This window comes from Osmerus eperlanus, chromosome 18, assembly GCF_963692335.1.
Source record: "Osmerus eperlanus chromosome 18, fOsmEpe2.1, whole genome shotgun sequence".
Taxonomy (NCBI): Eukaryota; Metazoa; Chordata; class Actinopteri; order Osmeriformes; family Osmeridae; genus Osmerus; species Osmerus eperlanus.
In genome coordinates, this window is record NC_085035.1 from 10643594 (window position 1) to 10659740 (window position 16147).

General features: G+C 42.5%; 1 protein-coding gene across 1 annotated transcript in view; it reads right to left on the reverse strand.

Annotated features, from left to right (window-relative positions):
* The window catches only part of wrn (WRN RecQ like helicase), a 62473-nt gene extending 48889 nt beyond the window's left edge, over positions 1 to 13584 (reverse strand). Inside the window, exons 1-12 of the mRNA XM_062484842.1 lie at positions 13525 to 13584; positions 12643 to 12764; positions 12087 to 12232; positions 11761 to 11909; positions 11530 to 11679; positions 10333 to 10375; positions 10096 to 10201; positions 9626 to 9998; positions 6404 to 6484; positions 6080 to 6209; positions 5681 to 5756; positions 2096 to 2163 (exon numbers count right to left, since the gene is read on the reverse strand). Coding sequence (XP_062340826.1) covers positions 2096 to 2163; positions 5681 to 5756; positions 6080 to 6209; positions 6404 to 6484; positions 9626 to 9998; positions 10096 to 10201; positions 10333 to 10375; positions 11530 to 11679; positions 11761 to 11909; positions 12087 to 12232; positions 12643 to 12764; positions 13525 to 13584 — 1504 coding nt within the window. The remainder of the gene's footprint in view (positions 1 to 2095; positions 2164 to 5680; positions 5757 to 6079; positions 6210 to 6403; positions 6485 to 9625; positions 9999 to 10095; positions 10202 to 10332; positions 10376 to 11529; positions 11680 to 11760; positions 11910 to 12086; positions 12233 to 12642; positions 12765 to 13524) is intronic.
* Between the last annotated feature and the right edge of the window lie 2563 nt (positions 13585 to 16147).

Below are 16147 nucleotides of genomic sequence, written 5' to 3' on the forward strand. Positions count from 1 at the left end.
CGTGTCTTCTTCGTGAGTGTAACATTTCAAGTCCCTAGGTCAATGTGGTACTTATTGATGGACACATTAAACTAGTGCTGTCAGTTAAACGCGTTATTAACGGCGTTAACGCAAACCCATTTTAACAGCGTAACATTTTTTATCGTGAGATTAACGTTCTTTTTGGCCTAACAAACTTTGTAGTTTTTTTCACATGCTGTTGCAACAACTACTGACGTTAGAAAAACTACAACACCACACCGGATCTAGCTAGACCAGAAACAAAACAACAGGCACGCCGCACACACTTGTTTGAGCTTGCGAGCCGGCTAAATAGTAGTAGGCTAACGTTACGTTATGAGTGGGTAGCGAGCGCGATACGCCGAAATGGATGCCAATAAGATTCTGAATGGAAAGGTTACTTTTAAAAAGTTCCCAAATGGTTCCATTGACAAGACCAAATTGATCTGTGTGTTTTGTCGTTGTGAACTGAGCTATCATCGCAGCTCGTCCAGTCTGAAATACCACTTGATGGCCAAGCACACAGCTGATGCGAATTCTCCGCCCCCTCGTCAAAGCCAGGCAATGTTGCAACGTTGTTTTCAATAAAAAATAAAAACATTTGCACTAACTAAGCAATCCAATCCACTTTTCCATGTTGTTAAGAGCATTAAAATGGGAAAAAATAATGGGACAAAAAGAAATCAAGGGAATCATTTAGAATAGATATAAATGTGAGATTAATTGCGATTAAATATTTTAATCGTTTGACAGCACTACATTAAACATGTGCAACATGTGTAAAGTCTTATTAACATAAGTAAATGTTAATAATTTGGCAATTCTGTAATATATTCCTTATTCCTTTGCTAACTGCAGAAAGCCATGTATCCTACACAGGTAGGGCTCAGAATCAAGTCAATCAGAGCTACGGTTCATGAGGAGACATTTGTGTAGTTTTGGACAAATCTTAATTTTACTGAAATATCCAATATGCCGTTTTAAGTTCTTGAGGCTCTTTTGTTCCTCATGAGAAATAAGGCATATGTACTCAATTACAGAATTTTGGGACTTATGGGGTGCAAACGGCATCACACAAATTGACATATTGGGGCGTGGCATGTAGTGCCACCTATTGTCTCACGTGGGCCATGTTTGTTATGGTAGTTACTAATGCTCTGCAGTTTCAGCATGCCAAATTTCTCAATTTTTTACATTACTGGTCTAGGGGCTGCCATTGACTGCCATTGCACTAACATAATAATAATACCACCAATAACAATAGGGTCCTCCTACCGGAGGAACCCTAATAATAATAATAATAATAATAATAATAATAAAACGAACAAAAACAATAGGTGCCCTAGCAGCTTTGCTGCTTGGCCCCCCACTTAATAATAAGAAAAGGTAGAAACACTTAAGGTGTTGGAATTTATTCCAGGCAATGGTTTTCTCAATCTATCACTGCATGAGGAATTAATGCATGAGGAAGATTGTGGCCAACCCCTCCCACCCTGGTCACTCCCTGTTCCAGCTACTCCCCTCTGGCAGAAGGCTGCGGTCCATCAGGACCAAAACCTCACGCCATAAGAACAGTTTCTTTCCATCTGCTACTGGCCTCTTCAACAAGGCCAAGGACTCCCATTGACATTCATTCACTTATTTAACTATTATAAGTCCATCTAATGGCAATTATAGTATGCATAAGCCACCTTATCTCAGTATCCGATTGCACTTTGCATGTTGATCACTCACGCTGCTCATTCTTATTCTTATTTTTATATATATTTTATTTTATATTTAAATGCTTGTATTCTTAGATTGTTTAGTTCTTAGAAATAGTTAAACTTTTGTATTTTTACTTAATTTAAGATTCGTATATGTTTATTGTTTTGCACCTCTCTGCCACAGTAAATTCCGTGTTTGTATAACATATATGGCGAATAAACCGAATTCTGATTCTGATCTAGCTGCCGAATGTTCTGCTGATTTCCCTATCCAGAAGACATCCATATGGATCATTTGGCAAGCGGCAGCTATTCTTACAATGCAGATTTAGTCATTATTAACTTTCAAAAAGAAAGGGAGAAGAAGATATGGATGGGGGGGAACTTACCCGTTGCCATAACAACAAGATTATCTCTCCTCTCCTTCATAACCGAGTGTATTACTTTCCATTGTACCCTGCAATATGAAGTGATGATCTCTGGTCAGGCAAAGAATACAGGGTCACAGAAACATGGCAAGCCACAAGATTATGTAGAAATATTGATATGTAGATACATGTTGTGTTATGCTGACTTGCTTGTGTTGGGTTATGCTCATTTCAGATGGTGGTTATCTTCGGGTCATTCTGACCCATCAGTCATTGTGACCCACCGTCATATTGCGACAACTTTACCGCATACAAAAACAAAGTGAATCATTTTCTTTTAACCGTTGGGCTGTCTCAGACCCCCCACATTGCGAAGGTTAAAAGAAAATTATTTTTATTTGTTTTTGTATTGGGTAAAATTGGGTAAACACAACGATGGTTCGTTATGAATCAGAATCAGAATGGGATTTATTCGCCATGAAAGTTTGCACAGACAAGGAATTTGCTATGGCAGGAAGGTGCATACAATAAACATATAGGGACCTAAAATTTAAATATGTGGACTATCTATACTAAGGGTACATAAACTACAAGTACTAAGTGGAATTAGAATTAAATAAAATATACAATAAAATAAAATATAAGTTGCCGTAATTTACAATATAAAAATACAAATATTACAAAAAATACAAATGTACAAGATACAATTTTGTAATGCAGTGCAAAAAGCAGTGTGTTTTAAGCAGGAAGTCATTAGAGTCAGTGTGGTCCCTTGGCCTTGTTGAAGAGGCCAACAGCGGAAGGGAAGAAACTGTTTTTGTGGCGTGAGGTATTGGTCCTGATGGACCGCAGCCTTCTGCCGGAGGGGAGTGACTGAAACAGGGAGTGTCCAGGGTGGGAGGAGTCGGCCACAATCTTCCTCGCTCGCCTCAGGGTCCTTGAGGTGTGCAGGTCCTCGAGGGTAGGCAGATTGCAGCCAATCACCTTCTCAGCAGTGCGGATGATACGCTGCAGCCTGCTCTTGTCCTTGGCAGTGACAGCAGCGTACCAGACGGTGATGGAGGAGGTGAGGATGGACTCAATGATGGCTGAGTAGAAGTGCACCATCATTGTCTTTGGCAGATTGAACTTCTTCAGCTGCCGAAGGAAGTACATCCTCTGTTGTGCTTTCTTGATGAGGGAGCTGATGTTCAGTTCCCACTTCAGGTCCTGGGAGAGGATAGTGCCCAGGAAGCGGAAGGACTCCACAGTGTTGACTGGGGAGTCACACAGGGTGATGGGGGTGAGTGGGGCTGTGCTCTTCCTGAAGTCCACAACCATCTCCACTGTCTTAAGAGCATTGAGCTGTAAGTTGTTCTGGCTGCACCAGGTCACCAGGTTGGCCACTTCCCACCTATACTCAGACTCGTCTCCACCAGAGATGAGCCCAATAAGGGTGGTGTCGTCCGCAAACTTCAGGAGTTTGACGGACGGATGACTGGAGGTGCAGCTGTTGGTGTACAGGGAGAAGAGCAGAGGAGAAAGGACGCAGCCCTGAGGTGATCCGGTGCTGATAGACCGGGAGTCAGAGACTTGTGTTCCCAGATTAACGCACTGCTTCCTGTCAGACAGGAAGTCTGTGATCCACCTGCAGGTGGAATCAGGCACGTTCAGCTGGGAGAGCTTGTCCTGAAGCAGGGCGGGGATGATGGTATTGAAGGCAGAGCTGAAGTCCACAAACAGGATCCTGGCATAGGATGCTGGGGAGTCCAGGTGCTGTAGGGTGAAGTGGAGGGCCATGTTAACTGCATCATCCGCAGACCTGTTGGCTCTGTAGGCAAACTGCAGGGGGTCCAGTAGAGGGTCTGTGATGGATTTAAGGTGTGCCAGCACCAGGCGCTCGAAAGACTTCATTACCACAGAGGTCAGGGCGACGGGTCTGTAGTCATTATGTCCTGTTGGCCTTGGCTTTTTGGGCACAGGGATGATGGTGGAGGACTTGAGACAGGCTGGCATATGGCATGTCTCAAGGGAGGTGTTAAAGATGTAGGTAAACACCGGAGACAGCTGGTCTCAGCGCAGTGCTTGAGGGTGGCTGGAGAGACAGAGTCCGGCCCAGCTGCTTTGCGGGGATTCTGCCTGAATTCTGCCTGAAATTCTGTTAACTTCACCCTCCTGAATGGAGAAAGTCGTCACTGTAGAGAGGGGGAGGTGGGAGGCCTCCTGGGTGGGAAGGGGTAGTTCAGGACTGTCCAATTGTCTTTCAAATCTGCAGTAGAACTCATTCAGGTCGTTGGCCAGGCAGGAGTCGTTAGTGGAGTGGGGGGCTCTGGGCTTGTAGTTGGTAATCTGCCTGAGCCCTCTCCAGACAAAAGCAGAGTTGTTTGCAGAGAATTGATGTTTTAGTCTCTCCGAGTACAGTCGTTTAGCCTCCCTCACCGCCTTGCTAAACCTGTTCTTCGACTCCTTGAAACTGTCTTTGTCCCCACTCCTAAACGCGGCCTCTTTCGCTGACCTTAACCTTCTGAGTTTAGCTGTAAACCAGGGTTTGTCATTGTTGTAGCTTACCCTGGTGCGTGTTGGTATACAGCAGTCCTCGCAGAAGCTGATGTATGATGTCACACAGCCTCTGTGAGCTCATCCAGACTATTGGTAGCAGTCGTGAACATGTCCCAGTCAGTGCAGTCCAAGGACGCCCGCAGATCCTCCATAGCTTCACTGGTCCACTGTTTTGATGTCCTCACAGCAGGCTTACAGCGCTTTAGCTTCTGCCTGTATGCAGGAATCAGGTGGACCATGGCGTGGTCAGAGTGACCCAGTGCTGCTCGGGGGACCGCATGGTATGCTTTGCTAATTGTAGAGTAGCAGTGGTCCAAGGTGTTTCCTTCTCTGGTAGGGCATTTGAGGAATTGTCTATATTTTGGGAGTTCTTGAGTGAGATTGCCTTTGTTAAAGTCGCCTAGCACAATAACCAAGGAATCCGGATTTTCATGCTCCACACTCAGTATTTGCCTGGCGAGCACACGTTGAGCCTCGTTGACGCTAGCCTGCGGAGGCATGTAGATGCCAACCAGAATGAATGATGCAAACTCTCGTGGCGAGTAAAAAGATCTACAGTTAATAAAAAATGATTCCAGATCAGGAGAACAGTGCTGCAGAATAACTGTCAAATATTCACACCAGCCACTGTTAATGTAAAAACAAATACCACCGCCTTTAGTTTTGCCAGAGAGCACAGGGTCACGATCCGCTCTCAGCAGTTTGAAACCTGCTAGCTGTAGCGCAGAGTCTGGGATTAGTTCACTCAGCCATGTCTCCGTAAAGCACAAAACGGAAGATGAATGAAAGTCTCTGTTTTTCCACACCAGTAGCTGAAGTTGGGGAATAAAAGTGGGAAATAAATCAACAGGAGTTGTAGTCCTGATGTTTAGAAGTACTTCTCTTGTTAGAGAACCCCGGAAATCTTGGCAGAACACTGAATTAACAGACAAAACAAGACAAAAAAGAGTGCACCTAACGACCGAGGCAGCCTTCATCGGCGCCATCTTTCTTGAAGATCACATGAACCTTTGGGTCATGTGACCCGAAGGCAGCACAAGGGTTAAGAGAAATACTAAATGCACTTACGGCTTGAAACAACTGTGTCCAAAATTCATCTTCAGACATTTTATATGATCTGGATTGGGCTCTGGAAAGGAAGGATCTATAGGGGAGGGAGGTTGAAAGGGAGACAAAGAAAGATTAAGTAGTGACTTTGATCAAAATCACCAAACAAGCACACATATCTAGGACTTGATCTGACAAATTCAGTCAGTTAGATTCCATCCCTTCACAGCATAAACTGATTTATAGATAGATCATTTTATGTCAAATCTATGTAATGTAATATCTATAAATGACAACATTTTCTGTATACATTTCTAATTGAGTGAATTAAGAGTATGAAAGTTCTATGAATGTCCTTTCCGATGGTTAGACCATTGTCTTCAAAAAACTTTCAGTTATTTAGCTTTAACAGTTTAGTACCAAACTCTTCCTCCTCCTCTCTAATGACATCCTCCTCTTCCTCTGGAGAGGAAGAGGCTTCCTCAAGGTCTTTCTGTTCATCTTCCGTCTTGTTTTCTTCACGACTCAACTTCTCTGCTTCTTCCACACACTAAGGGGCAATACGACCATGAACTTTGACACAAACACCAGCAATACTTCATAACATATTTGCACTCAAAGGTGTCAAGAGTGGTTTTCAAGGTTAAATCGTGTGAATGAAGAAATTATAAAAATTAAGATTAAAACGTTCATCAAAGAAGAAATATCCATGATTCTGACATGGCTGAAGTTGGACAGAATCACCTGTAACATCTGGTTCTCCAGCTCCTCATCACTCGCCACATCATACAAGAGGTCGGCTGAGTTCTCCAGGGTATTCTTCTCCTGCGTCAGTGAGAAGAAAAAAATAGTTTGTTGACTGATATTATTTTCAATGCTGGTGGACATTACCATCAACCAAATCCCTTGTACTGCAAATTACCTGTACATTTCACAGTTTTCAAACCTTAGATAACAAGCTGTGAATATAAGATCTTAATTTTATGCTCCCGCGCTTGTGTAACGCAGCTGTCAAATGGGCAACACTCCGGGCATTTGATATTTTTCATGTCACCTAAGGTCAGAATCAGAATCAGGTTTTATTCACCATATAGGTTTACACAAACACAGAATTTACTGTGGCCGGTAGGTGCAAACAATAAACATATACGGATCTACAATCAAAAAGTATAAAAGTACAGTAGTATAACTAATCCTAGGAACTAATAATCAAAACAATTTTACAATTTAAAATTTAAATAACAAAATATTAATAAAATATATATAAAAATAAGAATATGAATGGGAAATAGTGCAAATAAGGTGGCTTGTGCGTAGTGTAGTTAAATGTCAGTGGGAGTCCTTGGCCTTGTTGAAGAGGCCAGTAGCAGATGGAAAGAAACTGTTCTTGTGGCGTGAGGTTTTGATCCTGATGGACCGCAGCCTTCTGCCGCAGGGGAGTAGCTGGAACAGAGTGTCCAGGGTGGGAGGAGTCAGCCACAATCTTCCTCGCTCGCTTCAGGGTCCTCGAGGTGTGCAGGTCCTCGAGGGTAGGCAGATTGCAGCCAATCTCCTTCTCAGCAGCTCGGATGATACGCTGCAGTCTGCTATTGTCCTTGGCAATGGCAGCAGCGTAACAGACGGTGATGGAAGAGGTGAGGATGGACTCAATGATGGCTGTGTAGAAGTGCACCATCATTGTCTTTGGCAGGTTGAATTTCAGCTGCCGTAGGAATTACATCCTCTGTTGTGCTTTCTTGGTGAGGGAGCTGATGTTCAGCTCCCACTTGAGGTCCTGGGAGGGGATAGTGGCCAGGAGGCGGAAGGACTCCGCAGTGTTGATTGGGGAGTAGCACAGGGTGATGGGGGTGAGTGGGGCTGTATTCTTCCTGAAGTCCACAACCATGTCCACTGCCTTAACCCTTGTGTTATCTTCGGGTCATTCTGACCCATCAGTCATTGTGACCCACCGTCGTATTGCGACAGATTTACCGCATACAAAGACAAAGTGAAGCATTTTCTTTTAACCGTTGGGCTGTCTCAGACCCCCCACATTGCAAAGGTTAAAAGAAAATAATTTTAATTTGTTTTTGTATTGGGTAAAATTGGGTAAACACAACGATGGTTCGTTATGAACCTTTGGGTCATGTGACCCGAAGGCAGCACGAGGGTTAACCCTTGTGTCATTGTGACCCACCGTCGTATTGCGACAAATTTATTGCATACAAAAACAAAGTGAAGCATTTTCTTTTAACCGTTGGGCTGTCTCAGACCCCCCCCCCCCCCCCCCCCCATTGCAAAGGTTAAAAGAAAATTATTTGTATTTGTTTTTGTATTGGGTAAACACAACGATGGTTCGTTATGAACCTTTGGGTCATGTGACCCGAAGGCAGCACAAGGGTTAAGAGCATTTAAGTTGTTCTGGCTGCACCAGGTCACCAGGTTGTCAGCTTCCCACCTGTAAATCAGACTCGTCCCCGTCAGAGATGAGCCCAATGAGGGTAGTGTCGTCCGCAAACTTCAGGAGTTTGACGGATGGATGATTGGAGGTGCAGCTGTTGGTGTACAGGGAGAAGAGCAGAGGGGAAAGGACGCAGCCCTGAGGAGATCCGGTGCTGATGGACCGGGAGTCAGAGACGTGTGATCCCAGCTTAACGCACTGCTTCCTGTCAGACAGGAAGTCTGTGATCCACCTGCAGGTGGAGTCGGGCACTCTCAGCTGGGAGAGCTTGTCTTGAAGCAGCGCGGGGATGATGGTGTTGAAGGCAGAGCTGAAGTCCACTTTGGCTTTTTGGGCACAGGGATGATGGTGGAGGACTTGAGACAGGCTGGCACATGGCATGTCTCCAGGGATGTGTTGAAGATGGTGGTGAACACCGAAGACAGCTGGTCAGCACAGTGCTTGAGGGTGGGTGCGTAGATTCCGCAAAGTTAGCCCAAAGTATACATCGCAAGTTATGGGTCTGTTAGAAGGAAGAGAGGCGCATAAAAGCAGTGACGCTCCACCTCCCAAATGGGCTCTTAACCCTTGTGCTGCCTTCGGGTCACATGACCCAAAGGTTCATAACGAACCATCGTTGTGTTTACCCAGTTTTACCCAATACAAAAACAAATAAAAATAATTTTCTTTTAACCTTTGCAATGTGGGGGGTCTGCGACAGCCCAACGGTTAAAAGAAAATGCTTCACTTTGTTTTTGTATGGGGTAAATTTGTCGCAATACGACGGTGGGTCACACGGCTGATGGGTCAGAATGACCCGAAGATAACACAAGGGTTAATTAAGGATTTCTTACAACAACATAATTTATTTCAAAACCACGATTCAAATAAAGACCATCAATCAAGCACATTTATTTATGTCATCTATTAAACTAGTCTACAGTGCCCGTGATGCAGTCAGTGACACACACACACAAATTCCTGGAATAGGGCACAGTGCCCCTGATGCAGTCAGTGAGTAAGATGTCAGTGACACACTGATTTCTGGAATGATAGATAGATAGTACAGTGCCTGTGATGCAGGTGGTGATGGCTCAGTGGCTTTGATATTTTCTAATCACAATTGAAATTCTCAAAAGTACTTGTTCAACCTCCACATCATCTAGTCCCTTATGCACATCGTAAAAGCAATTTCTCAATCTTTTAAACAAATTACCAATGCTCTGGTACATTCATGCAAGTGATTATGTAGTAAAAAATTGTCTACTGTTTCCTACATTATCATCGCATATGTCATGCCGATCAAAATGTATTATTAAGTTCTCTGTTAAATTGTCTTACCCCCACAAACATCTAGACATTAAGTTCACTACATAAGTCATTACATGCACAGCAGTTGAGCCAGCTGTTATAATTGTAGACCTAATTCACCATAGTGTGTACAGTTCTGCGTAAGTTTGTTCCCTATGTTTACATTAACATTTTTTCATATTTGCTGGACATTTGCTTTAGGAGTTGAATGTAAGTAAAACAGGACAATTCTGTACCTTGAAGTCCAGGGTGGACTGTTCTTCACGATCTTCTTCTTTTACTTGCATCTCCAGCATCTGAAGCTCATACTCTGAGATATCCAGAGACATGATGCCTTCTTTCTGCCAGTATGAGGCTTCTCTGACATTCTTTACTGGTTCATGAGCCTTGAACAGGTCTAGGTTAGACTGGTTTAGATCCACATCATCTCCATCCTGGGCACGTGTTCTGCTTGACTCAACTGATGGGCTACAACCAATCACCTCACTGCTTTCGGGGCCAAGAGGCAAGAGTTCTTGAGGTGAAGAACAAGCTGTGTTGTTGCTCTTTATTAGAATATCTTTTAGAGAGTTGACGCTGGCAGACATGTCTTCAACCAGCTTGGAAGCTCTAAAATGACAAAATAACAGTAATGTTAGACTAAAAACTGGTAATTTACAAAAAGAAAATAAGTTTGAGTTGGATAGATAACATTTGTAAAGCAAACCTTTCCATGTCATTGACTTCATTATGAATACGGCCAGCTAAACTAGCCATTTCACTAGGCATTTGGGAAACCTTATCCTTGAGGCCAGACCTACAATTCTCAACTCCTTTAATGGAACCACCCAAACCCACACACAAAACACACGCACAAACCAAATACTTTGAATTAGCATATTGTTGTACCAAGAGCAGCTCATATACAACATTAAACATCACACTAATCAAACAGGATACTCACCTAGATCCCAATTGAGCAGTTTGTTATAAATGATCAAACCAGCCTGAGTTTAAAATAAAATACAGAAAATAAATAGAGACTTAAATTTCCAGGTAAACAACTGTGGGTTTGTACACAATCCTTATACATTCTACCAGGGGCGGACTGGCCATCGGGGATACCGGGAGAATCCCCAGTGGGCCGACGGGATTGGGAAGGTCCAAAATACCGGCCCACTTCCATCACCAACCGGCCCTCCCTCTGACATCGCCGGCGCCTCCAACTATTTTCCATATTACACAGGTTGAACACGTATAAATTGCTCTAAGACCTTAACCCTTGTGTTATCTTCGGGTCATTCTGACCCATCAGTCATTGTGACCCACCGTCGTATTGCGACAAATTTACCTCATACAAAAACAAAGTGAAGCATTTTCTTTTAACTGTCGGGCTGTCTCAGACCCCCCACATTGGAATGGTTAAAAGAAAATAATTTTTATTTGTTTTTGTATTGGGTAAAATTGGGTAAACACAACAATGGTTCGTTATGAACCTTTGGGTCATGTGACCCGAAGGCAGCACGAGGGTTAAGTAGTCTACAATCGCAGACTGAGTTTTATACTCCTCCTCACGATTTGTATTTAACACTCACGGTGCCTATTTTTCAGAAATTTTCTGAAGTGTCTTCTGAAATATGTTCTTATGGACACTTTGAAAGTTCAACGTACGAAATTAAACACATATCATGTAATTTTTTTGTAATCATCCAAAACAATGTTAACCCTTGTGTTATCTTCGGGTCATTCTGACCCATCAGTCATTGTGACCCACCGTTGTATTGCGACAACTTTACCGCATACAAAAACAAAGTGAAGCATTTTCTTTTAACCGGTGGGCTGTCTCAGACCCCCCACATTGCAAAGGTTAAAAGAAAATTATTTTTATTTGTTTTTGTATTGGGTAAAATTGGTTCGTTATGAACCTTTGGGTCATGTGACCCGAAGACAGCACAAGGGTTAAGTGTATGGGTATTTTTCCAAGTAGCCCAATGACTGGTCGATACGTGCGATGCATTGAGTGGGCAACGCGCCGTGTACTGAGTGGGCCGCGCGCCGTGTATTGAGTGAGTGGGCCGGTCTGACAGTAACTCCCGGGCCACTTTTTTCCCCCAGTCCGCCCCTGCATTCTACTTTACATGAAACCCATGTACACACTCACATAAGCATCTGTGGCAGCGTATCTTTTCTGGTCCTCAGAGAGATGGAAGTTATTCCAATTGCTGCAGCGAACATGTTTACTTTTGAAGAGCTTCTTCCTGAAAAGGTGCATAACGAGCCCAGCCAGACTCCACTTCTCCACACATCTTAGCTGTAGCATAAAATGAAGGTAGTGTCAAAGAAGAAGGGCTATGAACCTTCTGTTTCTGTAGTACAGATTGGTTGGCCTTACTTTTTCATTTGCTAAATCTCCCAGCTCCACAAAGTTTGTCATTTTGATACTGAAGTCTGACAGTAACTTCCACATGTCTCCCTCGATTCCCACGCCAACTTTTATTACAGACTCATCCTCCAGCAACAACTTCAGACCAGTTGGAAATCCTGCAATACGTGTTTAATCGCCATTGGTATGACATTATTTCAGTTATACTGTGCAGTGTGAATGTCTCTGTTGATATGCAGAGCAATGCACTGGGCAAATACTATGATCATCAACAGATAAAAGTGGTAACATTTGATGGAGGGGAAAGCAAAAGACATTTCCATTGCGGACTGTACCTGTCATTGAACAGAGATGAAAGAGGTAGCATTTCTCCTCTGAGGTACACAGCTGGACCAATGCAACTTTCTTCTTCTGTCCCTTGAGGAAGCAAGGTGGCCATTCTATATCAAATCCTATGGCAGAACTGGGCTGTAGACCAGCCCTAGGGGACAAACAAGGAGGCTTTTAACTAATGAGGTTACAGGGATTCAGGTGGCTGAGCGGTGAGGGAATCGGGCTAGTAATCCGAAGTTCGATTCCCGGTCATGCCAACTGACGTTGTGTCCTTGGGCAAGGCACTTCACCCTGCTTGCCTCGGGGGAATGTCCCTGTACTTACTGTAAGTCGCTCTGGATAAGAGCGTCTGCTAAATGACTAAATGTAAATGTAATGAGAGACTGAAATAAACAGCTGACTAATAATGTAGTCCTACTTTCTGAAAATGGTAGTATATTGAGAACAGTGAACTAACACCCTGATAAATATTGAAAGCAATTCAGTGTGTCGATTTAGGACAGTGACTTTTCATGCCAGTCTTGGCCTGTCTGGCTGCATAGCAATTCTGCAGATTACCTTAAATCCTGCGACAAAAACAAGCAGTCATTCTTCTCATGACTGTATATGACTGTGCCAGTAAACTCCAGATAAGGGAGATCCTCGTCTGTGACATTTCTCTTATGGAATCCTGATTGAGCCTATTGAAGCAAAAAAAAAAAGAATGTTCAGGCTGTGTTTGAGAGGGAAGGCCTATACTACACTTTAAACTCCTTGTTGTGTTGAGGGATGTATGGAAATATACATCCATTCATTATTGCTAATCATGAAATATAATTCTTTGTTCTTTGAACAGAAATTCACACACAACCTGGGCCGGGGTGGGTAATCGGTGGGCCGTTTCACTTTTGGGCTGGTCGAGGATTTTTTGTTGTTGACATTTGTCACATTAGTCTATCTTCTCTTAAAGTAGGCTACACACGTTTCACATTCTGACACCGCAGCCTCTGCATGGGTTGTACCATGTGAGGGAGTTCTCCCCTCCCAAATAGAGTTGGCTGGGTCCATAGCCCGTCTTTTCCAAAAAGTCTAAAATTCTAAAATTACCCAATGCAACCAATTATTATTCAGCAGAGTAGCTAACAGAAGGTGCTATACGCACACAAAACAAGCTGCACTAAAATAGGTTGTGGAAAACAGTGCGTTCACTGCGTTGGTAATGGTATATATTTGAATATGACCCTTCTCTGCTCAGGTGCTTGGGTAAACTTAGGCAAATGAGTAAGCCACAGTGAATTGGAAGATTACCACACCTAGATAGACCCGCCTCAAACTGCTATTGGCTAGGATGCAGGGAACAATAGATACTAAAGTTCATACTGTAATATTTCCAATTGTTATAGATCACACCATACCAAAACACATGTCTGATGGAGGACACAAGTAAGTACATATTTTTACCTGTTTGAGAGCAGGAATTTCATTATTTGACATCCACTCTGGTAAATTCCGGTCTGTCATGACTTGGTTTCTATAATCTTACAGCGACAAATTCCTCTGTAATTATGACAGATTTTATGTATTCATCTACATGAGCAAAAATCTATTTTGTTCTGTCAATTTTCAACGACACCAAGACGAGTCACGTGACGCTTTTTACTTGGTCGTCCAGTCATTGCAAGATAAGTAGGCCTAGTCTAATGAAACTCAATCTGACGACACATTAAACATCAATCGTAATGTTCGTTTGCAATACCTTGCAATGCCAGGAAATAGTAAAGAAAAGTTAATATATTGTTTGGTTATCCTCGATCGTCGCTACGCTTTCATGGTTCAGTATTCCAAACAGCTGGCGTGGTATCAGTTTGCATACTTCTGGAGATCAATAAATCGGAGTAGAATGGTTGTTAGATTCTGTAGCTGGCTACGCATCTGGCCAGCATTGCTTTCACAGTTGTCATGCCATGTGGCTTGGCGGACATCGAGTTACAAACTGGCTGATTAAAACTATCATAATGTTAAGATAGTACAAACTAACTTTCAGAAAGATTAGATCTAGGCTACAGTATGTCTGTCCACAACTCCCGCTGTATTTTTCTTTGGTGGTGTTTTTCTGGGTGGACAAATACTGCCGCAACTGTTTCGGAGGGCAAATTGCATGTCTATTTCCTCTACGATCGATCTATATTCAAATTAATATTTGAGGAATAACGTAAAACAGACAAAGATATAAATAATTGTGAAAATGTGTAGATAAAGCAAGGTACAACACGGGTAATAATAAAAGACGCTGAACACGCGCACAACACCAGTCCCGTATGTGACGCTGATTGGAGCTGCATTCAAAAACTATAGCCAACCCTACTTGTAACAGCAACAAAACAGGAAATAGGGGTTATGCCAGAGCCTGTTTAAGGAGAGCCTGCCCACTCCCTAATAAGTATGGAGTCAAATTAGGGTCAATAATAATTTGCAGTCGCAGAAAAAGATTCGCAGGCGCAGAAAACGTATAAATAATAATATAATAATAATAATATTAGTTTTACAGTAGTATCAAGTAGATCAACATATATATATTAAAAATGATTGTGGTCACAAAGTTACTTTGAGAGAATGCATGTAAACATTATCAGTTACATCAACAGTCCATGAGTGGAAAACAAATACTTGTAACATGTTCCCAGTACTAGTAACACACAGTACTGGATTATACAACACGTATGGGACAAAAGTCTCTATTTATATTCGGTACAGAAGCGCAATACACCAAGCTGGCTGAATAAACACTGGAGCCAGAGACTGAGCTTGCGGGTCGGCATCTGCCTATGGTCAGAACGTCTCGTGGATGGTTCAACAACATTCAAATTCTGTTAACGTTATTCTTCGCAGTTGTTGGTGGATTACAGAGAAACAAGACGTACAGTATAGACCTAGACAATATATTGTACACAACAGTATTAGGCTATATCACAACACAGTATCACATCGAAATAAAAAGGCATCTTTACCTGTTGGTGTTCTAGCATTTTTTTACATTATGAATTTCATTACGCTTCTTTGGTGAGACCTCTAGGTACCCTGTTAGCGTTAGCCATAAATACATTAATTTTCCAACATGAAATGCACAGTTTTAAAGGTTTGTGTGTACACTTTAAAGTATAAACTCAGTACATTCTTGAAAGCAAATTTAGATTATGAAATTGGGCTACATGTTTGACAGTGGGTAACATTGAGAATAATTTTCGACAATCTTACAAACGTTGTTAGTGTGAGGAAGATCTCGAAGCGTGTAGTCAACCTTTGTGTGTCCATATGTGCTGCGGTCGGTGATCAGCATTCTGATTGGCTACTCAACAAGCAACGTGCTGATAGGACACCTTTTTGACCCGATTTTGACACGGCAAAAGATTTGCAGGAGCAGAAAACGATTAGCAGGAGCAGAAAACGATTAGCAGGAGCAGAACAAGATTTGCAGGAGCAGAAAAGGATTTGCAGGAGCAGAACAAGATCTGCAGGAGCACAAAAAGATTAGCATCCGTAAAAAAAAGTTTGTCAAAAATAATTCGCATAATACAACACTTTGCACAGATGCAAAACTATTTCTGCTCCTGCAAATCGTTTTCTGCTCCTGAAAATCGTTTTCTGCTCCTGCTAATCGTTTTCTGCGACTGCGAATCTTTTTCTGCGACTGCAAATTATTATTGACCCTAATTTGAATCCATAATTAAGCCCCATTGTACCGAATTTTGTTGCAGTTCCACCAGAGTTCCACTGGGAGTGATCGCGGTCGAGTGCAAAATGAATGGGAGTCTATGGAGCTAAACGGCTAAATTTGTCTCTTTCACCTGATTTTCGTTGAGAAATCTCAGATTTGATTGTAGTTTTTGCATGTTCAACATGAATTATAGGTCAAAATTTGAATGAACGAGTACTTATGTCCTTTCGATTTCTTACAGGGTGAGTCGTTGTTTATGGAAGCAAATCGTTACCAAAATGCAAATGCATTACGCAGATCAAGTTTTGATGGCATGATTTGCACACCTGGACCTATTTGAACAACTTAGGGTGAGTACAACTTTTTTCT